This window comes from Podarcis pityusensis, assembly GCF_964106645.2.
Source record: "Podarcis pityusensis genome assembly, chromosome: 5".
NCBI lineage: Eukaryota > Metazoa > Chordata > Lepidosauria > Squamata > Lacertidae > Podarcis > Podarcis pityusensis.
Genome location: NC_138032.1, coordinates 26,858,540 through 26,885,946, shown reverse-complemented (window position 1 = coordinate 26,885,946; position 27,407 = coordinate 26,858,540). Strand labels below are relative to the sequence as shown.

Genomic DNA, 27,407 nt, shown 5'->3' with positions numbered 1-27,407 from the left:
CCTAACAGCTACCGTATATACTCAAGTATAAGCCGACTTTTTCAGCACATTTTTTATGCTGAAAAAGCCCCCCTCGGCTTATACCCGAGTGAGGTGGCAGCAGTGGGATGAGTGGCCTGAAAAGAGCCCTCACCGCTGGTCCTGCCGCTGCCGCCCGCCTCTCGCACAGGCAAGCACAGGTTGGGAGAGGTGCTGCACTGCACTGCGCCTCTCCCAATCGCGGCTCCTATGCCTGCTCTTGTGAGCAGCAGAGGCGGCAGTGAAGGGACAAGCGGCCCAAAAGGAGCCCTTTTGGGCTGCTTCTTCCTCCTCCTCTGCCTTTGCCACTGTCAGTGGCAGCAGTGGAGGCTCAAGCAGCCCGAAATCAGCCCTTTTAGGCTGCTTGTTCTTCCTCCGCCACTGCTGCCACCATCAGGTTTGTGGTGTGGTGAACCGGCTTATACTCGAGTCAATAAGTTTTCCCAGTTTTTTGTGCTAAAATTAGGTGCCTCGGCTTATATTCGGGTCGGCTTATACTCGAGTATATAGTGTAATTCTTTTGTAAAGTGCCATGTATATAACCTGCACTCCAGAAACCAAGTATGATGAGGAATGGTATGTTTAGACAGGAGAACATGCTTGTGGTCTTCAAATATCTGAGGAGCAGTCATGAAGAAGGCAGAGTCATAGGGTCAGTGGCGTAACGTGGGGGGTGCAGGGGGGGCCAGCTGCACCGGGCGCAACATCTGGGGGTTAGGGTTAGGGGGCGCAAATCCACGGGTTAGGGGCGCAAATCCACAAGTTAGAGGGTGCAAATTACTTGCCTTGTCCCGGGTGCTGACAACCCACGTTACGCCACTGCATAGGGTGCATTCTGACATGGGGTTTCTTGCATTCATTTTCCTGGTTATAATACATTATGTGCATTACCTGTTCCATTATGGAACTGTGGCTTTTGTATAGAAATACTGTCATGTCATGAGCAGACCTCAACAGACATATTTGCCACTCTTTATGTGCATGCACACTTCATGATTCATGCATGAAAACAGTTGGACTGAACGTATGCCTGAATACCACCCTCTTTTCTCTGCTGGATAACCCTTCCTTGGCTGGTTCTCTCACTTGCAGTTCCCATTATTGTTGGGCCTCGTGCTGCTATTAAGCTTTTTCCTAAATGGAACCGCAGCACCTGGGGTGTGGAGGGAAGCCTGGTTGCTAGAGAGTAAAGGCTACTAGACATATAAAGAGTCATCTTAGTTTTGTTTCTAAGAAGTAATCCCCCTCCATCCCTTCCTTACCGAGATATAAACCCAGTAATATTATTGGTTTCTGGAGTTATATCTTCTCATTTATTTATTTTTTAAAAAATATTGTGTGATCCTTAAAATCAGTTGCTCAAATTTCTATAGCGAACATTCATCCAAAGTCAAGAAGTGTTCAGAATAAGGCAAAATTCCTCAGTATTCAGCACATGCTTGCAAAATTGAATGACACCTTATTTTTAGTCAATTTGATGTTACAGTAGAACACTTCGCAAAGCACTCTGCTTCAGCTTTGTGGCATTTTTACCAATGTCAAGTAAACTGCTAGACTAGAGAATGTGAATATATTAATTCAAACCATATTTCAGTTGGAGTGCACAACCGTGTTCCTGCATTTGCTGCATGGGGGAAATTAAGCAAAACCAAAAATTTAAAAAACCTAAATCCACATCGATATTCATAATGTCTTTCTATGCCTTGTTAGTCTTGGGCAGAAATTTGGAGAAGGGAGAACTGAGTTGAGGTGGGTGGTATGGATGGATAGACAAAGATCCTATTGTGGCGTTTGCCCTCCTAGGTGTGTGACATCATACTGGGTTCATAAGGAAAGGGTTAACTAATTGTAAAATGACTAACCTATAGGAACCCAAGGGGAAGAGTTAGAGTTAGAGTCGTTAAGAAGTCAGTCTGGAGTTAGAAGAGAGAGAGAGGATAAATTTGTGGGTTGGGCTAGTCTGATGTGAGAGAGTGAGAGAATCTTTTAAGAGGAGTCAAACAGTTGAGATAATCAGTCAGAAGGTATTAGGAAGGTATAGGCCGGTAAAGAAACTAAGGTTAAGAAACTGACAAGAAAATTATCTGAGAAACCATAAACTTGTTAATGCTTATAAAATAAACTTGTTTATTTGGTTTAATTTTAACAACTGTCTGGACTCAGTGTGTACCTGAGAGTAACGGGTTGGTGGCAGCGGGGAAGTGAGCACAGTGGTGGCACAGGGATCAATAGACTGTCAAACGTCCAGGAACCCTGTGTGATCGCCACACTATTCTCAGAATTTTGCTATGATAGCTGGTAATTATTTCCGCCTCTCATAACACTTGTTGGAACTTAAACTGATTTTGAATAAAGCAGTGGCCACAAGCTTTTGGGGTCCGGTGGCACATTTGGAATTTTGAGGAAATGTTGAGGGCACCAGTCACAAAATGGCTGCCACCTCCAAAAGAGCAGAAAAAGCAGAGAGACAGGAACATAAAATGGTTCAAATGTGGAAAGATTTAGTTATTGTTTTTGTTAACAAAGCTTAAAAAACTTTTCTCTTTCCCATACACTGTTAATTGGTGGTTGCTATGTTGTCAGCTCCCTTCTGTGTATTAGAAGAGAGCTGGGGGAGGAAAGAGTAGCAAAAACAGCAGTAGTGCTACTCAAGACTTTGATACTAATGCTACCTCAACCTCGGGGGCAACAGGCAAAGCCTAGACTTTAAACCTAAATTTCAGGTATACAGCTGAGTCGCTCCTGAAAACAGCAACAATTTGGAGACACTTCCTACCCTGTTAGGACTGGAATGATAATACAAACAGAAAAACTTTTAAGCTAGGTTTTCCCCCCTAAATTGCCTTTGTGAAAGACATTCCAATGAGCTTCAAACTTTAAAATGCAACATGATTGGACACTGCTTTAACAATGGCAATGTGACATTTGAAAGCAATCCACTACACATCTATTCAGAAGTAAGCCTCGTTGGGTTCAACAGGACTTTGAACCAAAGTCAAAAAGCCAAACTAGGCATTGCTTTAATTATGCAGTGAGGAATAGGTTTTTGTTTCTTTAATGGGAACTCTCAGCTTGCATTGGGACTGGGGTGAATGACTGTCCATTTCAGTTTCTAATTTTTCAAGTCTTAAATTCAGCTCCCCACATCAAATTGTTATTATTTCTAATTCCCATAAAAAACCACCAATGTTTAAATGCATCCCCCCCCTAATATACACCTTTTTGCAAAGCTACTTTCCCTAATACAATAAAGCTTTGTGTATTAGCTTCACTAATATATGTATATTTATGCAGACTTTACCCTGCTCTGTGCATTTTTCTACATGTTACTTGGCTGAAGAACTGCATTGCAAAATTCAGAGAAGTGCAAATTTCAAAGGCTGTGTTTCAGTTCACATATGTTACTTTTCCATCCCTAACTGGGACCACAGCAGTCTGGGAGGTGAGGTTTAAGCTTTCCCTACCTAGCTGTGATCCCTATGAAGATAACCTCTCACTTCATAATATACCTTGGTGGGGGTAAGCTCCCAGTGATACCCATAGGAACTTTCCCCTTTAAGCCTAATTGTGGTGATGATAATGCCCATTTCAAATCACCCATGCCTCTAATTAAAGGAACGAAAACTCCTGGCTTCCCGACAATGCATTTAGTGCAATAATAATGTGCAGTTTGACCCTTATTTCCCAGTAAATGTGGACAGAATTGCAACCTTGGATGTGAAAGTTCAGCCATACCATACAATGATGTGAAAAGGGTACATATATTTTGATTCTGCAAATACACCTTTGCTTAAGGAATGATATAATAGGGAGAGATGACTGAAGCTTAAAATTTAATTGGTTGTGTAATTTCAAAGTGCTCTTTGGAAGTTTAGAACTCTGATTCCTTGTAAATTTGGGAACTCTTATAAAATCTAAAGTGCTGCCATAAATCCTGCACCATAGGGAGAGGCTTCAGTGCCCCATTAAAGAGTTTTATGGTTCAAGAGCTCTCATAACCTACTGTGGCCTTCCTCAAAGTGCAATATGAAAAAAAGGACAATGACCACAAACAGTTCCAAGGAGATAGTACTGAGTTCATAACTCTAATATGAAGTTTTACAGGATGTTGCTCCAGTCTCATCATATTTGAAATGCTGTCAAATCATGTGGGGGCAGGGTTTCAAAATGTACTGGAGGACAAATTCTGAAGCTTGTTTTTGAACCTTGATTCATTGTCCAGTACCAGAGTTGAGGAGAGACATCACCTTGCCAACAAAGGTCCGTATAGTAAAAGCTATGGTTTTCCCAGTAGTGATGTATGGAGTGAGAGCTGGACCATAAAGAAGGCTGATCGTTGAAGAATTGATGCTTTTGAATTATGGTCTGGAGGAGACTCTTGAGAGTCCCATGGACTGCAAGAAGATCAAACCTATCCATTCTTAAGGAAATCAGCCCTGAGTGCACACTGGAAGGACAGATCATGAAGCTGAGGCTCCAATACGTTGGCCACCTCATGAGAAGAGAAGACTCCCTGGAAAAGACCCTGATGTTGGGAAAGATGGAGGGCACAAGGAGAAGGGGACGACAGAGGACAAGATGGCTGGATGGTGTTCTCGAAGCTACCAGCATGAGTTTGACCAAACTGCGGGAGGCAGTGGAGGACAGAAGTACCTGGCGTGCTCTGGTCCATGGGGTCACGAAGAGTCGGACACGACTAAACGACTAAACAACAACAACAACAACACCAGAGTTGAGGAAGGCCTTCTTGGAGGTTCAAGTGGTAAATTATCAAGCTGATGATAAACTATGATTAGTGATGTTGTTGAAACCTTCACCTCTTCAGAAATACAAACCTTGGGTTTCACAACTGACACTAGCTACCAATTAGCTACCTGGCTAAGTTCAAGGTGCTGGTTTGGGTGTATAAAGCCTCACATAGTTTCGTACCAAGATACCCAAAAGATCACCTCAGCCCTTGTATATCCAACTGATCACTCCACTCTCTCCCCTCTCTGGTTTACAGCAGATACCAACTTGTTAGGAGGTCCATTCCATGCTATGTGTGAATCAGGCCTTACTGTTTCAGCACTTAACCCTTGGATATGGAATTTTGGACTAGAAAGTAAAATCTAGGCTTTTCTTATGTTCTCAGAATGTATATATTTGAGGGAGCCACAGTTTATGCAGAGTTCTAACCACCCATGAAGCAGTGTGCTTGTGAGTGAAATGTGCATGCTTAAAAGGGAAACTAAAGAACTGATCAAAGGGAACACTGAACTTTGAAATGAAAACTATATTCATGTAGTTTTCCACTACAATTTCCGCCCTCCCTTCCCAACAGGTGGGTGGGGTTTGCGACACCGAGCGGGCTTGCCTGGTCCAGTGCCTCCCACCTGGGTTAGGCTGGCTATCGTCCAGCCCCTGGCCAGGGAGGAAATGGAAGGCCAGCAGGGGGCAGGGCCAGGGCAAAGAGGCCAACCCCTTCAGCCAAACCTCACTTTGTTTTCTTCTCTTCCATGTTCAGGACGTGTTCCAGTGAGCAGCCAGGTTGAGGTAAGTCTCTTGTGTTTGTGGGGTTACAGGCTGCTTGTCAGCCTTTTTATTGTTTTTCAGCGTCGTCGTTGCTAGGGGGGTGTAAGACCCCTCCGCTGCCACTGCTCGCTATGGGGCGCCTTGCCGGGCCAGAGAGGGCAGCGGGCACCCCAGTTGTAGGCCCCATGGCGGCCTTTTGTTTCATCGGTGTTGCTGGGGAAGGGGCACAAGGTCCTTCCGTGGCCAGTGCTCATCGTGGGGCGCCTCACCGGGCCTGAGAGGGCGGTGGGTGCCCCAGTTGTAGGCCGCATGGCAGCCTTCTTTGTCTAGCAGCGGAACACTGAACTTTGAAATGAAAACTATAGATATTCATGTAGATATTCATATAGAGCCAGTGTGGTGTAGTGGTTAAGAGCGGTAGTCACGTAATCTGGGGAACCGGGTTCGCGTCTCCGCTCCTCCACATGCAGCTACTGGGTGACCTTGGGCCAGTCACACTTCTTTGAAGTCTCTCAGCCTCACTCACCTCACAGAGTGTTTGTTGTGGGGGAGGAAGGGAAAGGAGATTGTTAGCCGCTTTGAGACTCCTGAAGGGGAGTGAAAGGCGGGATATCAAATCAAACTCTTCTTCTTCTTCTTTTCCACTACAATTAGTTTTGCACTTAGGACCAGGAATTGATGCCGCAGTACAGAATTCCTCAGTATTCAGCACATGTTTGCATAGGAATTTGACATCAGCAACACACGTGTCTTGTCAGAAAGCAAACATCAATTCCAAGACTTATTTTTTAAAGGTGAAATATAGCTCACTTACCCTATAACAATGCAAGAGATGGCAGTCCCCACAAAGGCATATGCTAGGATGGATCCTAAGTTGCGGAAAAAATGTCTCTGTGTGTGAAAAAAAGGATTAAAAAGTAAAATTCCTGTTGTTTAACTAAGAAATATATACTGCTTGTCCAACAGATCCAGAAATCTAACACCAAAAATTCTATTCTCAAGCTTCCTTTTATATTTTAGCTCTAAATCATTTGTACATGTTAACAGCACGAATTCTTTCATTTGTAAAGCCTCAGGCAAGAGAGATCAGAATCCTTTTCTTCTACAATTACACTAAGTCCTGGACAGTGAACTAGTTCCACAACATTTTAAAAGTGTGTTGGCATTTGAGTTGCATTACAATTTATCATGTTCCAGTAAATATCTTAAATTTCACTCCTTCGTTGTACAGTACAGCCATACCTTGGAAGTCAAACGGAATCCATTCCAGAAGTATGTTCAACTTCCAAAACGTTTGACTTCCAAGGCGCAACTTTTGATTGGCTATAGGAGCGTCCTGCAGCCAATCGGAAGCCGCGGAAGCCGCGCCAGACTTTCGGCTTCCAGAAATCATTTGAAGACTGGAACAATCACTCCCGGTTTTCGATCGTTCGGGAGCCGAAACATTCAAGTTTATAAGTGTTCGGCTTCCGAGGTTCCACTGCAATGTGTTATTTGCAATTTAAGCCTGTCTGTAAACTAGTAAAAGAGCCTTGATTATGTCCTAAAACCTACCATCTAGGCATGCTGGAATACAAAGCCTGAGTGGTCTTATTGAGAAAGACAATGCCCTGAAAAGTTGCCATGTTGTGGTTTTAAAAATATCTAGTCAGTTGGCTTAGCCAGAATTGGGTCAGAAGGCAGAGTCAGGGCCTAATGAATATTTGATGGTTCAAGGGTGGAACTCGGCTGCTTTCCTACGTCACAGGTCTGGAAATGGAGCTTTAAGGGGCTAAAAGAAGGTTCACACAAAAGGTTGACATCCCAAACTCAAGATACCTTCTTTAGTTTACACAAGGAATAATAATAATAATAATAATAATAATAATAATAATAATAATAATATTCTGAACAGGCAGTCAAAATACAGGGATTATACATTATTAAAGTTAATTGGATCAAATTATAGGAATCAAAACATAGGAATCAAAATGAAGGCTTGAAATTGGGGACATTTTCCTCACTCCTTTCTTTGATTTCTCTGTGGTGTAGTGTCAATCTGAAGCACTTCCTAATTTTCACAAATCTTATGGGTTGGTCATTTAGATCAACAACAGCATCAGACGTCCTACTGAAGTTCAAATAAATAAATACCACTTACTTTCTTTAAACTGTAGCCTGCGTGGAATATAATGGGAGGTAATAAAACATTGAAGAAGATTGAAGGATCAAAGGTCATCTGCCAGAAAGGACAAAAGGACAAAACATCTCTTACGGATTATGTCTTTTAAGAAAAGCAAAGAATATCACACCACTTTAAAGACCAACTCATTTGTTGTTGCATAAAGTTGTGTGGAGAGGATACAGAAGGGCACTATTGGCCGATTATAAAAGACATCCCATTGGGAGATAAGCAGGTGAATGAACCTTTGTTTTATGCGGTCAAATTACACTCATCAAAAATTGGGACAAACATTCAAATAGTAAATATTGGCCTCCAACTAAAACATACTCAAGAGTTGATCCACTGATGCCGGGGGACTTGAGTTAATCATAAATAACATATTGATTTCAATGATGAGCTGAATATAACCCAAGGGCTATAATGAAGAAATAACTGGGTAAAACCCAGAAGGATAAAATAGCAGCAGTGGGAATGCTATGACCAATCATGCTTTGAATCAACTACCAGATGAATGTAAAGTGGTAGCGGTAATAATAATAAACAATAATAATATTAATTTTTTATTTATACCCTGCCCATCTGGCTGGGTTTCCCCAGCCACTCTGGGTGGCTTCCAACAAAATATTAAAATACAATAGTCAATTAAACATTAAAAGCTTCCCTAAACAGGGCTGCTTTCAGATGTCTTCTAAAAGTCTGGTAGTTGTTTTTCTCTTTGACATCTGGTGGGAGGGCGTTCCACAGGACGGGTGCCACTACCGAGAAGGCCCTCTGCCTGGTTCCCTGTAACTTGGCTTCTCGCAGTGAGGGAACCGCCAGAAGGCCCTTGGCACTGGACCTCAGTAGCGGTAGGGAGAGCAAACCTGCCTTCTTCCCAAACCCGACCTTGAGATATATCCTGTTACAAACATCTCTCTTCAGATTCTATTCGATGGCAAATCCTGCTGCCCCACTCATGTGCAGTGGACTTTAGTGTTACAGAATCTGTTTGCATGCAACCTTTAAATGTGAGCTTGTGGGAGAGGTTCAGTTTGGCATGCAATGGCCAACAGCTTGCTGCCATGTGTTGCCTGTGTCAGCACCTGAGAATGCTGTTGGTCAATAGTGGGCCTGTTGTGGGCCCCTCAGAATAGCAGCAGAAAAAAAGGGACAAACTAACAACAACAACATAATTCTGCATAGCTTTGAAACCCTCTCCAGTTCATTTTGGCTAGAGATCTGCAAATTTGAAAGTTTATTCAACAGCACAAAGTAGTCTTCCTTGAGCATGAGTGGTGGGCTATTATTTTCAAGCCATTTTATTTGAAGAATGAACCGGGTAAATTATCTTAAAAATGAATATTTCTTTCTTTTAATTAAAAAAGTAAAAAAAAAGAGAGAACGCATTACAAGTAGAAACCCGCCCCCCAACCTCATCCATCTAGATATGTTTTTTTACATATGCTTAATATGCTGTTTTGTTTTATTTTAAAAATTTAACATTTTAAAGCCGTATAAAGAATGTGTGTGTGTGCGCGCATGCGTGCATGCGTGCGTGCGTGTAATAATTAATTTCCTTAGAGGGATGTATATTTATAATTTTACTAATCAGCTAGGGAATTTCTATGAACAGATCAGGTTCAATATAGCCACCTGAAAATAAAGTGTAAGGCTGGATATGAACCTGAAATTGTGTAATCCAGTAGTTTATTATTGATTCTGTTCTGTTTCTTAAACCTGAATTCAGGGATTGTCTTGTTTGTTATTATGCTTATGTAAGCCTCTGCGGGAGTCCTTTTGGCTGATGAGTTGTGTACAAATGCTTTAAATGAATAAATAAAATATTCCCAAGAGGACCGAGAGCACAGGAAGTAGCACCATGGCAATGGAACAAATATCCTGGTGACAGTCTCACTGCCCCTGAGGAACTTCAGCTTATTAGTCTTCTGCCGGGTAACAATGAAGCAATAACTCTTGCAGTTTGTTATCATGCCTTGACATCTAGAAAGCCTTCTCAGACACTGTCCTCCACCCCACGACGTCATCTCTATAATCATGTAGCTGTGCATTCCCTCTTCCAGTGTCATGATAGCAGGGCTGAGCATGTGTTTTAACTTCTGTAAGCCACTACATGCAGTTTTTTTAAACAGAAAAGCAGGATGGAAATAGTTCTCTTCCTCCACATGTGCCCCACACCCTCCCCCAAATCTGTTTCAGAGGGCTGGAGAACTCCTGTAACACATTTTTAGGTGATGTATGGGGGAAAGTTCATGCTGGATACAATGCTTGGTTTACAGTGTTCCACAGAGAGGAGGTGGATGAGAGATGGTATGTTGAGATCCTGGCACAAGATAATAGGAACACAACCAGGTGAATTCTTGTGATGGGGAAACCCAGTTATCATAATTAGACAGCCACTTGACAGCAGATAACCAAGCTATTGCATGGCTATCGGGATTACCCAGATTGTTCTCGTTACCTAATCTTTGTTTCACATATACAAAATCTCCTATATGCTGGAAAGAAAGCAGGCAATGTTACTCTGGGGCTTTAGAAAAGTTCACTCCTCTGTTCCTGCAGTGGTCCCATAGACTTTATTAGGCAAAATTACCCATCACAGACACCCACAAAGCATCATCATGCCTCCATTTGGGTGTCACAAAAATCTAGAGTTTGGGGGCTAAGTTACTGTATGTTTGGCTCTAATTGATGCACACTGTGAGACAAATTGTAAATGCAATGTCAGAATGAGCAGAGGCAGAACTCACTGAACTCTGCAATATTTTGCCAGCAGTGTTCATTCTTATGCATAGCTTTAGTAGGCACTATAAAGTAGAAACCTGCTTAAAACGGTAACCTGCTGGATAGCAAATGCTATTTTTGTAAGACATTGAATTTCCCTGTATCTTCAGCACAATATACTGGATTAATATCTTTAAAAGTGAGAGCATGTCATTAGCAAAATGGTCTGCAGCTCCTTTGTGCCGATAAAGTGCCTTTCCTTTATGGGGTTACGATCCTGGATGAATTATTTAGCTCTGTAACAATACAGCCTGACTGCAAAATGACTTCCTCTCTCCCTCCCTCTCTCTTTGTCCAACTGATAGCCCAACTTGATAAACAGGAAATGAGAGCTCAGCATTTTATTTTATTTTTACCATTCTGCTTACTCTGAATTATTAAACTAATGCGAACTGGCTAGCCAATAACAGCAAGTGCTAAATTTCGCTGCGCTGACAACTTTATGGGGAGAAAGTTGGAACAAGAACTTTTATCCCTTAGTCTTCTATACTGACAGTCACATTAACTAATAGGTTTTCTGCACCTTTCTCCTCTACATCTTAGGGAGGTGGATTAATTGCATAGTTGTTATTCAAAATGATTCAGTCACATTGCATATTCAGATCCATAAACACTGCATAGTGAAGACTAATTTCAGAAAAGACAAATGTGGGAAATTTTGAACTGCACAAGCCAACCACAGCAATTATATGATAGTCTGATTTTTGCAATTTGTCTCTCCTGCCACTAACTTGTTAAGGATGATAAAGGGAAGTTAGAACATTAAAAAAAGCCTGTTGGATCAAACCAAAGCCATCTCTCTTTCCAGTATCCAGATTCCACAGTGGCTAAATTGACATGTCTGAGAAGCCACAAAGCAGGACATGAAGGAAATACCAGTCTTTGGCTTACATTCTCCAGCAACTGATACGCCTCTGATACTGGAGGTAATTTAAAGACGTTGATTAGTAGCTATTGATAACCTTGTCCTTCATGGACCATAAACAGCTTTTAAACCTAAGTTGGGGGCCATCACCAAATATTATGGAAGCAAATTTCATAGTATAACACTTCTTCTTCGGCGATCACTCGTAGCCGAGTAAGATTGTCTTCCATGAACACAGTCTTAACAGTGAGTCCCTGAGTGACTGTGGAGGCCAGTTCTGGATCCACATGTCTTTCCACTGTGGGAACATATGTTTCCGGGTGGGAGTTGATCATGGTGAGGGTTTGCCAAATGAGCCTTCTTCTTAGTGCATTTCTCCCTTCTGTCCAGAGTTCGAGCGTCTTCAAAATCCATGGCACCTTTGGTAAAGGCTGTTCTCCAACTGGAGCACTTGCAGATCAGTCTTTCCCAATTATTGGTGTTTATACACCAAAGGATGTTCACAAATTTATCTGGGCAGCCAATTTTCAGAAGGACAGTCCACAGAGCATTATGATTTACAATGTCGAAGGACTTAGTCAGGTCAATAAACACCATATACAGGGGATGGTTTTGCTATCTGCATTTTTCATGAAGCTGCCAAATGGTGAAAATCATGTCCACTGTCCCCCTAGAAGGTCAAAAACCATTTTGGGATTGAGGAAGGGTAGCCTCGAATATTGTTAGGAGACAGTTTGCTAAGATCCTTGCAAGAATTTTGCCGGCCGCAGCTCATAAAGAGATGCCTCAATAGTTTCTGCAATCCATTCTATCACCTTTTTAAAAGACACTGATAATTTTGGCATCCCTAAAGTCTGCTGGGATCTCCTCTCTCTCTCAGATTTTTTCAATGAGCTTGTGAAGTTGTCATGTAAGTTCAATTCCGCCCCCTTTGAAGACTGTGGCATGTATACCATCAGGTCCGCTGGCTTTGTTGTTTTTAGTTTGGTTAATAGCTGTACACAACTCTCCCAGATTTGGAGATACTGCAAACTCATCTCTAATCTGTTTTTTTGCAGAATTCATGAGAGGACCTCAGTGGCTACAGGGAAGTTGTGGTTAAGAAGATGCTGGTAGTGTTCTTTCCAGCACAGTGCAATAGCTTTCAGAAGTGTGGTACCTTACCTTACTGCCTTGGGTGACCCTGCTGGGAGTACGAGACTCCCAATGGCTTTGCTCACAAGGGTCATAGGAATGTGCAAACCCACCCACCATGACAAGGTGATGATCCAGCAAGTAAGACAATATAACTATGCACTGTGTAAATAAGTATTTCCTTTGTCAGTCCTGAATCTTCCACCACTCACTTTCATTGGAAGACCCCCAAGTTCTAATATTACAGAGAGGGAGAAAATTTATTAAGGCATAATAGTAAGTGGACTAGAATCAAGCGATCTCATAGTTGACAATTTTCCCAACCATGTGCTTTTATACTCAAGAAAACACATTGTGCATCTAATGACATAGACTCTAGTTCATGAAAATGTACAACATAATATATATGATAGTCTTTAAGGTGCCACATGACTCAGTGTAGTCAAAGGAAATAATTGTCATACACAGTGTTTAGTACTGTAGAGGGTTAGAATGTTTCACATATGTTGATCTGTTCTGGATGTAACACTGCCCCTCAATGAGGCCAAACTTAGATTCACAAAATGTTTAGGGGTATGTGTCCCCCTGTATCCCCCCATAAAAAAAAACACTGGATGTAACACAAAACCACAGTGCAGTAGCTTGTTCCCCTCTCTTCTGGTCCATCCACAAAGAGAACAGGAATTTCCACTTATTTCAAAATCTACCTATAGTTTTGTTATTTCATCCAAACTGTGAGTAGATCTAACTAATTTATCCTTGGCTTGGGAACTTGTGGACTTCCAGTCCCTGACTGGGACTGATGGGAAGTCCATCATCTGGAGAGCCACAAGTTGGCCATTCATAGTTTATCCAAGCAACCCAGGTTGGCCTTTTTTGCAGGGAGGTTACATTCTGGATTTCTCTTTAAGTAAACTTTCAGTGGCAACTGTAATGTAAATGTCTTGCTTGATTGGGAACAAGTTGCAGGCATTTGATAAATCTTACATGTGAACTACAATAGATTCAGGATAGATCAAAAGTATGATTATATTCCTGCATGGAAACTTTATCCATGTACAAAAGCAACCTGTGAGTCATAGATGTATGCAAACACATGGTTTATTTTTTTATGTGCATGGAATAGAAAGCTGTGATGGGTACGCTACGTACACACACAGCAAAAAGACATATGTTCTGTCATTCATGCAATGCCTATCTTCATTGAAATTCCATCTTTTTTAATTTTTGCAATAGAATATATTTCTGTGTAGAATTTTGTCATGTTTGAAAGCCTTCAAACTGTGAAAGCAACAAGGCTGAGATAGATCCTTTTGAGAAGAAAGAAGCTCATTATTTTTGAGTAGAAAGATTGTTTTATTTGTTATTCACCTATTTTCTGATTGCACTTGAACGGGAAATTAAGATTAGAAACAAGTTCTTTACGCCACATTTAAGTCACTGTGGATTCTTTCCTCATCAACTCAAGGATCAATCAGAAATGATAATGTAACCTCATTTACTAAATAGAAGACAATCACATTACCTTCTGTAGCATCATGTTGCCTTGGTGTGCATTGACATTATGCCGGCTGATTTCTCTTTTGTACTGATATTCATACACTTGATTTGTTACATTGACAAGCAGAGTGGGCAAGCCTGCCTTGAGCTTCTCACAATCATAGACAGTTCCACTTTCAAAATCAGATGGTGCTGTAGCATACCGTAAAATTAATCCCATGGTGAGACCTAACGATAAAGAGAAGAAGAAAGATGGAGAACCGTCAGCTTAAGTTCCTAAATCTGAGTTACTTGTTCAGTGGGGAAAAGTAAACAAGCATTTTTATTGTGGGCAAATGCTCTGATTAGAAACATCATATTTAATTTAGATAAGGAGCAGACAGCTTGAAGCCCTAGGGTGTGCCCTCTACCAAAATCCAAAAACCCCTTACAAGTGATCAGATTGGACCTCTGGCAAGAGTGATCTCTCCCTTCCCCTTCATCCCATTGTGTGTGTGGAGAGAGAGGGAGGGAGGGAGAGAAAGAGAGAGAGGAAGAGAGGAGTGGCCCTGCCTACTTTTGGTTCTGATGCCTCCCGCTATTGACAGATGAGGAGGATTGTGTCCACTACAGGTGAACTTTTCCAGCAACAGAAGAAGCAATAGAGGGCACACTTTCCTGTTCACATTCTTCAGATAGGGATGGGGGTGTGTGTGATTCAAGTCAGTTCACATTTGAAGGCAATTTGAAATGTAATTTGCATGTTTCCAAACAACACCAAACACTTCTCCAAATTTTCCAGTGCATTTCTCCAGCCAAGTAATGTGCACAAAAAGGCATATGCTAGAGGAAGTGTGCAAAGGAATGCATAATAGGGAAATGCATTCTATTAGAGAAAAGTGATTTGCAAAATTACAGTATGTAGAGAAATATTCTGGTGAATATTCATGGGGACTTTAAACAAAACTGACGTGGAAATGTGGAGAACTGAGTTTAAGGTAGGAAAAATGAGAAACTCAGAGAAACCAGATTTGATATACTTGTACTCACCCATCGCTATCTGAAACACTACCTTTACTCTTATATAGGTATGGCATTGTAAGGTTTGAGACAAGCAAGGTCAGACCAGAGCCAATAGCTCTAAGAGAAAGGTAGCTTTTATTAGGATAGACTCTTAGTTCATCTAGACCAGGATAGCTTGGTCTGATCAGCAGCAGCTTACCAGAATCTGTAACAGGGCACTTTCTTTCCTCCTCTCCCTCTGAATCTCTGCTCTCCAAGAGATCTTTGGAGGGATATAATACACCTATTAAAGACTGAACAGAAGCACTCCTCATTGGGGCTTTGGAATTACTGCTGCATCTGAATGAAGGCTGCAATTTTCCCAGATTGTACTTTATTTCTGCATTTACAAGCCCGTCAGTTGTCAAGTGAAAAAGAACCATGCATACATAAATGCTTCTAAAGTTCTCATAGTACTGTGTGGATATGCAGTCTTACATAAAAATGAAACCAAACATTTACAGGAAATCATATGCAAGCCTTACTGCTACCACACTGCAGCCTTTTCTTTGGGGGTTAAGGCAGTTCCCTCATCACAGCTGCAACACTTTTTGGCTACTCTCTCCTCTGTTCTCTGTGGCCACATCTCCCCAATCCCATGTCAGGAAGAGATTGTAGCATAACCAGAATTTCTGGCAAGAATTGCAAATCAATGTAGTTGGGACCTGAAACTCTAATAATGATGATTTAATAAAAGAATGGAATGGGAAAAGATTGGCAAAGACACAGAGAACATATGCCTGCTTAGCCATTTCATGATGTAGCGAGCATCCTCTCTGTGGGGTGTGATGGATTTGGGGTTCTGTGCTGTGACACTAGACACCACTCCTCTCTGCTCTACTAGCAGATTTCAGTAGGGCCCAACATGATGGATGGATCAGTTTGTTTCCAATCCATGTGCCTTTCATGTGTTCATTCATATTTATTTCATCCTGCTTTTGTATTGATCTATGGAATTTTGGAAAAGAAATCCATATGAAAATTTATATTGTATCTGATTCCTTATCGTATCACAAAATATTGCTTAAATTCGTATTTTATCTCTGTGTACGTATTTCCAAGTGTAGTATACCTTAACACAGGGGTCGGCAAGGTTTACCTCGCCTGGGCCGGTTCACTCCTATGGAGATTGCGTCTGCACAGACGCGATTTCCGGTGCCACGAAAGCAAGTCCTTGCTCCACCCTGTGCTGGTTTAGAGTAGCGCGTGGGGACTCGCCAAGAAAGTGGCTGGGTTCGGGGGCAGCTCAGGGGCTGTTTAAATGACCCCCATGGGCCGCTTGTGGCCCATGAGTTGCAGGTTGCTGACCCCTGCCTTAATGTTTTGATTTTGCCTTCTTCAGTTATAGCTGAAAGCTATGGTTGGTTAGAGGGGACGTGGGTGGTGCTGTGGGTTAAACCACAGAGCCTAGGACTTGCCAATCAGAAGGTTGATGTTTCAAATCCCCACAACGGGGTGAGCTCCCGTTGCTTGGCCCCTGCTCCTGCCAACCTAGCAGTTTGAAAGCACGTCAAAGTGCAAGTAGATAAATAGGTTGTGCTAGCCACATGACCCGAAAGCTGTACGCTGGCTCCCTCAGCCAATAAAGCGAGATGAGTGCCGCAACCCCAGAGTCGGCCACGACTGGACCTAATGGTCAGGGGTCCCTTTACCTTTACCTATGGTTGGCTAGAACTTGCTTCTGCTTTCTGGAGGCTTAAATTGCAATCAGATCCAGTTATAATCCTGTTTGGACTTCCTGCTTCATGATATACCTCATAAAGGGGGTTTGTATATACATTCAAAGACAGTTAATTCAGTGAAAGACAAAGCTACCTTCTGTGTAAAAAGAATTGAAAATGACACGGCTTTTTGGGGGCTCCCTCCTGACTTTTGAACTCTTTGCAGAAACATTATTGGGAGCTTTTCACGTTTCTCTTCCTTCCTCCACCACAGAAAACATAGGAAACTTGCATCTGGACAGTTCACATCGCAAGAGTCATTATTCGGTCTGTTAAAAACGTTTTAGATGAATCAGCAACAAACTGTTTGTTAACACTCCCACCCTCCTCTCAGGTTTTGCAATAGGCCAAGTCTACTGAAAATTTCTGTGCAATGTGAACTCATGAAAAATGATGAGAATCAGTTTTCAGTTGTTAAAGAAGCTGTGTTCTTAGCATCATGAAAGTAAAATAAAAAGCTGGGAAACAGGAGCCCTTAAAATGCAATGTTGAAGTAAATTAGTCTTTAAAAACCTACTTACATAAATGTCTGATAAAGGCTTGGTTGCCTCAATCATTGCAGAAGATTGGGGAAATCACTGTAACAGAGTCAGTTTAACTGGCAGCTTAAAAGTAGCATAATTACTTTTGTGTTCCAGCAGGGAATCATATCATAAATGGCCTCTGCCGTGGAGCAGATAATATTCACTAACAGTAGGCTTCACATTTTAGTGAGATTTGCAAATTATATAAAAGAAGGTGGCCTACACATCCCTTAAGGGAATTTATTAGAGCCTGTACAAGTTTTCTCACTTGTGCTATATTTACTTCCATCTACCATGTCTGGAACAGCAGTTTTTGGGTGGGCACTTATATGCATCCCTGTTAATTTAGAAATGAATACCATAATTTTAATAGAAATACAATCCATCTCACCATTGTGAAGACTGTGTCCAGGACACCAGGCACCACCAACATGGCGCTTTCCCAAACAAGACCATGGAGGATTAGAGTTGTAGGGCACTATGTTGGCTACTTCTGCAAGATACTGCCATATTATGCAATCACAACCCTAGTAGCTCCTTCCTGGGAGCACACAGTGCTCTGTAGTTGTAGTGAGAGTGGGACACACCTATTCCAATTGGATCTTAAATGCCTTTGATCATTTCCTAGCACTGAAAGTGGTCTGCAGCAGAGGCAATAGAGGAGAGATGAGTAAGCCCAGCAGATGTTCTTAATCAATATTGTCAGGTCACTAATGGAGCTCTTGACCTTTTGCAGCACTCCGAGGAACAAACAGCGATACAATTAATGTCTGAGGATTCAAAAATTAACAAAAGCCTCCAGTGAGAGTCTATTAGAGCCCATTGCAGCAGCACTGTTCCCCACTCTGCATATTATAGGAACAATTAAAGCAAGTTCAAAGAACATCACAGCCTGACACCTCCTCCCCCACCCACTCCCAAAATTGTTTGAGGTTAGCAATGCCATCAGCTTTGGTTGAAAATTTCCTAGTCCCTATACAGCAAAACAAGGAGATCCCCCAAAATGGAGTAGGACTGGCAAACCGCATTTTGGAAACAAGTGCTGTAATACACATTACCATCTAAAGAGGGCACCACTGATCAGGGTGGCTAAACCTCAGGCTCTTAAGCCGCAATATTTAAGCATGCTTACATGGAAGGTCTTTTCAAGTCAAAGACACCATGGGCCAATCTACATCTTAAGAAAATTTATGTTGTGCAATCCTCCTGAGTCTGTATACTAACTGCAGACTGCAAGTGGAAGATCACATGTTTGAATGCTCTCTACGAAAAGAAAAGAAGAACTGAGAAGCCCTTCCTGCGTGTGGAAATCTGATCTCTTTAGGAAGTGCAATCTATGATGCAAGCGCCACCAAGGACAAGATTCTGTATCCTTCTAGTTTCTCTTGAATGAAAAACTGGGACAAAGCAGACCTTCCCCCATGGATCTAAGAAGACCTTATGAGAGGAGCGCTCCCTTCAATATGTAAGGCACAGGCCATATCCTGGCCAACATTTCCTGCAGTGCCCTCCTGTAGAGAGATCACACTTTAAAACAAATAGTCAGCAAAATTAAAAGAATGTTCTTTGTGATGAGACTGCTTGGTTAATGTATAATCTAGTTGCAAGAGATGCCGAAGCACCCCAAATATCTTGTTTGTAAACTGATTTTTTTTGCATTTTCTATTAAGCCACGGTTTTACAACTAAATGCAGAGATATCCTTAAGCAATTCTTGCCCACTGAAGGAACAAAGTGCTGGATGTGCCTTCATCTTTTTTGTATTGTCGTAGAATGGGAGCTGAAAGGAAAAATCCTAGGCCAGCAATAAGCAGTACTGGCAAAGCTGTACTGTGAAGATGATCCATTCTCTTGTGAACGTCAGATCAGATCAAAGGCCTATCTAGTCCAGCATGCTGTTTCCCCCAATAGTGAACCAGATGCCTATGGAAAGCTGAGAAGCTGGAGATAAGGGCAATAATCATCTCCCACTAGCGATCTCCAGCAACCAGTGTCCAGAAGTATGCTGCCTCTGACCTTGGAGGTAATATATAAATACCATGAATAGTCTTATCCTCTGCATTTGTTACATGTGCTACACACGCCCACCCCTTCAGTGCTTTTTTATTTTTTTAAAATAAAATGCCAGTACTTATTTTTTTAATAAAAGTGCTGTGGATGCCAGCACAAAATGGCTGCCATAGACATGATCAGTCACTGTGAATCACACTGATAGCAAATTCAGTTTCTTGAAGACTAATCAGCATGTAGCCAAAGCAATGTAAATGCACAAGGAGAGCTTTCAGGGTCTTGGGGAAGCCCTAAGGTTTGCAGAAGTGCAAAAAATTGCAGAAGGGAGGGGGGAAACTGGGGGTGGGGGAGAACCACAAAAACAGCCAGATGTGGACTGAGCAGAGCATGCTCACTGTTGCAGGTGGAGAACTGTAAAACCAGGAGAGCAGGGACATGGATTGGGTTCTCCTGGTACAGGATTATCCTGAGCAGAAACACTCCCCACATTGCAATGTTTTGTTGCAGGTTCCACTAAAATCTCCCTCAATGAAATTGAGAAGAATGAACAGAGACACCGAAATCTCATGAAAACTGGGACAATGCTGGAGTTGGAGTTGAGGTGCTCTGGCATCTGACATTACCTTTGTAGTTCAGGATGAAGATGCAGTACAAAGTTGACAATTGCCATGTGTAGCATGAAAGCATTCTTACATTGTATTGCCACCAGGATGAAAGCATGGGAAGATAGCACCAGAGTGACTTGACTACCTCTTTTTTATTATTACAGTGGTACCTTGGTTTATGAACTTAATCCATTCCAGAAGTCTGTTCTTAAACCAAAGCGTTCTTAAACCAAGGTGTGCTTTCCCATAGCAGCGGGGGACTCCATTTACAAATGGAACACACTCAATAGGAAGCAGAACATGTTCTTATTCCAAGGCAAAGTTCACAAACCAAAACACCTACTTTGTTTGCAGCGTTCTTAATCCAAGTTGTTCATAAACTAAGCTGTTCTTAAACCAAGGTACCACTGTATAGTCAGAAGCCTGAATGTAAAAGCAGATTTCAGATTAGGAGAAGCAGGAACAGTTTTTGCCAGGTTGTTCACATACTGTATTCATTCATAATGCTGTATTGAAACTTGTTTTATTTTGGGTTAGGGAAGAAAGAATAACTGGTCTTTTTTCAGGGGAGGGGGAGTTTTTAAAAAATCCATGCTGCATCTTGGGTAAGTTTGTAGCTTTTATATCAATTCTGAATGTTGGAGGACAGGAATAAAGTTAAGTCTGTAAAAGGTAAAAAGCAAAAGGACCCCTGGATGGTTAAGTCCAGTTATAGGGGTGCGGCGCTCATCTCACTTTTCAGGCCAAGGGAGCTGTCGTTTGTCCACAGACAGCTTTCTGGGTCATGTGGCCAGCAGGACTAAACCTCTTCTGGTGCAACGGGACACCATGATGAGTGCCAGGGCACGGTAGCTATTTATCTATTTGCACTGATATGCTTTTGAACTGCCAGGTTGTTAGAAGCTAGGACAGAGCAACGGAAGTTCGCCCAGTTGCACAGATTCGAACTCCTGACCTTCCGATTAGCAAGCTCAAGAGGCTCAGTGGTTTAGACCACAGCATCACCCACGTCCCGCAGTTAAGTCTGTAGATTGCAGCCTTTCTACAAAAAGAGAACTGCTCAGTGAAAAAAACTTTTCATCAGCCACTGAGTTAGAAGAGGAAATGTTTGGCTATATACCCAAAAGAAGAGTGCTTAGAAAACCTTTTTGAAGACTTAGGACTGAATGGGATGGGTTGGGTATAAATAACAAATAATTATTATTTGAAAAAGACCGAACAGTTGAAATGGATCTATAACCGTTTGTTCCTTGATATTATTGTTCATTGTCCTATTTTTAACACACCAGTGTGTGGCAGCTGTGAAAAAGGCATATTTCATGCTAGGGAACATTAGGAAAAGAACTGAAAATAGAACTGCTGATATCATAGTGCCGTTATACAAATTGACCGCATTTGGAGTATTTTGCGCAATCCTGGTCAGCTCGCCTCAAAAATGATATTGTGGAATTGGAAAAGGTTCAGAAAGGGGCAACCAGAATGATCAAGAGAATGGAATAACTCCTCTGTAAAGAAAGCTTGCAGCATTTGGAAGTCCTTAAGTTTAGAGAAAAGGCAAGTTGGAAGTGACATGATAGAATACATGCATTGCATGCAGAGAGGGAATAGAAAAAGGTTTTCCCTGCTCTGTCATCACACTGTAACTCCTGGACATCTAACAAAGCTGAATGTTGGAAGATTCTGGACAGATCAAACAAGAACTTCTTCACACAGTCCACAATTAAACTATGGAACTATGGTAGGCAGTGACGCCTACCGATTTGGATGGCTTTAAAAGAGGATTGGATAAATTCATGGTGGGTAAAGCTATCAGCTTGTATATTTCCATCGAGGAGATTCACTGTTCTTTCACATGTGTTACTGACACTGAGAAAACACCTGCAGCCCAGACCCAGCTGAACTGGATTAAACCCTGAGATAACACAAGGCCTCTGCAACACTTTACCCTGGTATTTTCTGAGCTTTATGGCAGAGGGTCTAATCTATTCTAAGCTATCCAGAAGGTCTGACTTAGAATAATTGAGAAAGAAATTCTGCGAATGGTGGAGGGGGAGAGGGATTGGTTTTGCCTTGCAGTCATTTCTGAACAGCAGATATTTTAACTCTACTATCCTATTTCCAAAGAGAAAGATAAGTTACTGCCCAACTACTACATGGGAGTGAATGATCTGCAGATGCATTTCTCTGTCTTGACTTTGACCGAGTGCAAGCATTCCACTTTGAAGCAAAGAGCTGAACTCCTTTTTCATGCTCGCTTTAGTGGTTGATGAGTTACAGACGTGAACTTTGAAAGGCTGCATCCTTTCCTTCCTGTTTCAAACTTCTGCATGCACTTAAACCACACACACATTGTTATACACGATGAGAAGCTGCGTATGAGTCTGTTTTGCACATATCCAGTTTGCAATCAATGACATTTATTTGCGTCCATGTGGTTGAGGCAGCAGCTTCATCTTACGTTCTTATATTACATAGTGAGATGCTAGAGTGCGGCAGAATATGATTTGATAGACACAGAATTAGGAAGCTGTGAACTAAGCTTAGAAGTGCCTACGGGGAGATTCACATAAGCATATCTTTAATAGGATTGATGCAACTGTTACATGTTGCCTGAAATTTCCAGCTATCATGGATAGCCTTTTTTCAACAAGTTCAAGCAGCACCAATCAATGAAACTTCACATGTGATCATCAGGTTGTACCGTGTTTGTGTGTACAGTCATACTTCGTGTTGCGTTCCACCCTTGTTACGGACTTTCAGCTTACGAACACGGCAAACTCAGAAGTGTTTACTTCTGTGACATTAACATATGAGAGTGCTGGAGGTGAAATAGTTAAACAGGTTACCCCATCAGAACCCAGGGGGGTGGAGTCAGAGGGAGTATAAAACCAACTCTGGGAGGGGTAAAGGGGGGAGTTCGTTGGGAGTTAGGTGGTTGGTTGGAGTGGGAGTGAATTGGGATAGAGTCTGGGGGGTAGGTTGAGTTAGTGTAGCAAAATAAGCTGAGCCAAGAACAGTTAGGAGCTAGGAAGACAAGTAAATATCTGAGAGGTGGTTTAGTGAGTGAGAGCAGGTAGCAGAAGTTATAGGTCTGGATAGGCAGCCCATGATTGTAACTGACTGAGACCGTTTATGAAACCACACACTTGTTAAACTGCAATAAATAAACAGAAGTTTATGTTCCAGCTTAACCCTGACTGGACTCAGTAATTTACCAGGTAGGGCATGGGTGGTGGCAGCGGGAAATAAAGTGGAGGCACAGGGATCAATAGACGGTGAAACGTCCGGGGACCCTGTGTGATCGCCACAACTTCCGGGTTTGCCGCCTGCACATGCGCAGAAGCAATCTGTGCACTTCACGCATGTGCAGATGCGCTTGATCGCGCCACACATGTGCAGAAGAGGCACTCTAGTTGTGGAAATGGATTAAGTCTGCAACTAGAGGTACCACTGTGTACTGGATCCAGAAGATGCCCCAGCATGTTGCAAGGTGAGCAGCATGTCTTGCTCCAGAGATGAGACTCCGCTCCACATTCAGTACTGCTACAGCAACTGCCAATTGCTCTGAAGCATGCATATTCTCTTTAGGATATATGACTCAGCACTGTCGTGCCAATGGCTTCTGAGATGCAAAAGGAAGTGAGGAAGTTGGTGGTTTCTTGTGTGGCACTCAAAAGGGATTTCAGTCCAGCTTATTCACCAGCACCAGTGTAAAGCTATACTGGTAAGAAGAAGCACATGGGTGTTAGAGGTTTAAATGTCCAAGTGAGGCAGAGCAGTATCAGGGCTTTATCCCATTGCTTGCCTAAGTTAGGATAATGCTTTAGCTGCAGTTGCCACTGCACAAATAGTACTGATGATGGACAGCGTAGGATTGGTCTATAAGTACCATTTTTGTATCATGCAAAATTCAGATTCAGGCACCCGATTCATCCAAGCATGGTGCTATGATTTCGAGGTGTATTCTGTGTATGCATTTACAGCCTTTGGGGGATCCATTGCAGCAGCAATCCATAGTGCAGCCAAAGTGCAAAGGGACTGAGATGATAAATTCTCTCTTGTGTAAAAAGAAAAACAGGGCAGCGTTAATGGCTGCTCACAATGGGGAAATTACCCAATAGGGTTCATGAATATTTCAGAGAGGCTGCAAAACATGGATGCAACCCACAGCCACTCTAAATAGGTCATAGAGTTTAAAAAGAAAGAAAATGAAAATGAACAAATATCCCTAAGTAATGCTTCACGAGAGTGCAAATTCAACAATCCCATCAGTTAACCAATAGCCTTTTTGTTCAAAAATCACAATGTGCCAAACATAAAATGTATGATGTTTTTTATTAAAATTGGCATTACAGTGGTACCTCGGTTTAAGAACAGTCCAGTTAGAGATCGATTTGGTTTATGAACTCTGCAAAACCAGAAACAGTTTTCCAGTTTGAGAACTTTACCTCGGCCTCAGAACAGAATCAGAATGGTGGAAGGGCACCGGCAGCGGGAGGCCTCATTAGGGAAAGTGCGCCTCAGTTTAAGAATGGTTTCGGTTTAAGAACGGACTTCCGGAACAGATTAAGTTTGTAAACCGAGGTACCACTGTACTTTGTTAAAAGAGAATCAGAATAAAAGGAAGAGAATAAGATGTATCAATAGCAGCTTTTGAATTGTAAACACACAGGCATTTGACATCAGACTTGGATGCAAGCCACTTACTCTAGAACATTTCTGAACTTTTCACAGAGGTTATGCCAGGATGCATCATGCTGTGGACTTTAGCCTTGGGCAATGATCTTGCCGTGCTCCCCTACCACCCATTTATAGAAAGCAGAGTACAGGCTGGCTGCTGCAAGGCTGCTCTTTCTTTCCTGACACACCACCACTGTGTATCCGGTGCGCTGCTGTGCTATCAGACCATGTACTTCCTGCGAACATATGCCGGGAGTCTAGAGAAAATGTAGGCTGTTGAAAGGTGACTTGCAGAACTCTGCTGGATGCACGTGACCTGGCTGCACAGCAGACCAATAATCAGGTGCACAACAGGTGAGAAAGGGGTACAGTGAGAAAGAAGAGATTATGTCCAAATCCTATGGCAGCCACCATGTGCCCTACTCTCTCAGTTTATGGAAGCATGGCAGTTTATGGAGCATGACAGGCAAAACATAAAATAAAGCATCAGGCTTCTCTCATATTATCCTACCAGTAAGCTCTAAATTTCATTGTTCAGTAAATTCAACAACGTTACCAAAAGCCATTGCTCAGTCTCTACCATTCACCAATCTGAAACAGCTGCATGTACCCAGCTTTCAACAATTTCCCTTTCTTTCCCCTGAACTTATTTTGCTACTTCAGTCAGGAAATGAACTATGTAGGTCAAACCTGCCACAGGAGCGGAAAGCATTTTTATTTTATTTTATTAAGGTTCAAAATGAATTTGTTTCCTTGACAATTTTATAGGGATGGTAACTACAACATGGGGGTTCTTGAATGGATTTATCACGCACACATAGGCTACATTCGGATGTGGGGTTTTTATTGTATCAGTTTTACTGGCTCTGATGCTATTGCTTCTGTCCTGTTTCCCAACATTCCTTTTACATTGCAGTACCTGTTGCATTACAGAACTGTGGCTTCTTTATTGCCATGTTGTGCTAAATTTTAAGTGGTGGGAATATCACCCCAAATGTCATCACATGAAATTGCAATGCAAAACACCCACAATTTTCCAAGTTAACCAAGTTCCTAACAGGGTTTTCTTCTTCTAGAAACAACACAGAAATGAGTGCTAAACTTTCACTGGATTTCCAGAAGTGGCTTTCACATCATGTGACAGATCATGTAAAATGTGGAAGTGATCAGGCAAGGAAAAGTCAAGAAAACTGAATAATGTGGTGTCTGAAGGTCATCATAGTCACTAATTATCCTTTTGACTCCATGTTAATACATAGTTTGTTATAAAAGTGTCAGGTTTATTGATACATTTCAGTCCCTTTTCCTTTGCCCAGACTGTATTTTTACTCAGTTCTGTAGGCTTGCTTGTTGATTTTTTTTACCTAATGCTGATAGTACTTAAAGCTGAATGGATGATGATTATTCTTTCAGTGTTATCTCTGGCTTCACAGGAGCAAAGTGAAGGGTTAATGCATTAACTGAGTCAGTGTTTTTAAAGGCAGGCAAACTTTTAATGCATCCTGGCAGGGCTCTGAATTCCTAATGCATGAACGGTGATGCTGTTATTAAAACTGCAGAGTTCCTATAGAGTGCAATTATTATGTTTGCTCTGTAAACTATGGGATTCTTGTCTGTTTCAGTAGGGTTATAGCAAGGCCAACCGTGTGTGAGCAAGATGTTGCTATTTGCAAAAGATTGTGTCTGCGCCCAGCGAAAGTAAAACTTCACATAAGAACACACACAAAAAGTCCCCTTCCTATCACAGGGTGATATATAGCACATTCATTACCTAGCATGTGGTTTCCTAACTGTGGAGCTCACAGAAAGTCCGTCTTACACATATGGCTCGCATATGAAACTCAAGAAAACCCACATAAAGAAGAATGTAAACTACAAGATTCAAGATGGGGTAAAAACTCCTGAGGACAGCTTTTAGAATGTCTCATTTTTCACAACCTATTAAAATGAAAAAGAGCCCTGGAAAAACAACAACCGAGAGCTAAGCTTGCTGAAACTACATCCAACAGAGGGGCTGGACCCAGGAGGATTCTCCCAGGTTCTCTAATAAAGACTCAACTGTGCTCCCATCTGGCATATTGGTAGTGAGATTTCACCCAAGTCTATTCAGCATAGTCCTATGAAAAATAATCTCTTTAAACCGGTCCGGCACTCGCAGGAAACAAACAAATGTTTTGGAGATGTGATATGCTCAATGAAGCCCGTTTTGCTGACAATGTGCTCATGACATTTACTTCCTTGACAAGTAATCCTCGAGCTATTCCATATGAGAGAGAGAGAGAGAGAGAGAGAGAGAGAGAGAGAGAGAGAAAGGAAAAGAGAGAAAGGAGGGTGGATTGCATTTGTTATTTTACGGCACTGTTCAATGGGCTTGTGACTTTTAAATTAATGCATCTCCTCAATTAGGGTTTTGAAAACACTTTGAGCTCAAGTGTCTAATTATGCACATTATGCAACAAGTTTAAAAAACGGCAAGGCACAACTTTTGACTCACCATAAACCATGGCGCCTCCCGTTTCATGCAAAAAGCGGAATCGGTGGTTTTTAAACAGCCAAATGGTGAGTATCGTAAGGATGAGCAAGAAGTTAAAGACCAGCAGCTCCAAAGCACCCTGGTGATAAAAGTGGTCCTCATCTTTCACTGACCCTAATTTCCTTGGCTTCTCCATTTCATCGCTATTTGTTTTCAATACTCTACAATCACCCCGCAGAATTAGCTGGAAAATGCCATGCTAAAGAAAACTTGAGACGTTAAATCCTGAATGGCTGCTTTGGTAAAAGAAAGCCTAGACAGCACTGAAATTCGCAACAAACACATCTGCTTTATTTGCAGCCTCTCAGCAAACTGCCA

At 41.9% G+C, this 27,407-nt stretch overlaps 1 protein-coding gene across 1 annotated transcript in view; it reads right to left on the bottom strand.

Moving 5' to 3' along the window:
* SLC9A9 (solute carrier family 9 member A9) overlaps positions 1 to 27,404 on the bottom strand; it is a 255,385-nt gene extending 227,981 nt beyond the window's left edge. The window contains exons 1-4 of the mRNA XM_081008377.1: positions 27,051 to 27,404; positions 14,002 to 14,204; positions 7,673 to 7,750; positions 6,347 to 6,423 (exon numbers count right to left, since the gene is read on the bottom strand). Coding sequence (XP_080864503.1) covers positions 6,347 to 6,423; positions 7,673 to 7,750; positions 14,002 to 14,204; positions 27,051 to 27,225 — 533 coding nt within the window. The 5' untranslated portion in view covers positions 27,226 to 27,404. The remainder of the gene's footprint in view (positions 1 to 6,346; positions 6,424 to 7,672; positions 7,751 to 14,001; positions 14,205 to 27,050) is intronic.
* Positions 27,405 to 27,407: the final 3 nt, after the last annotated feature.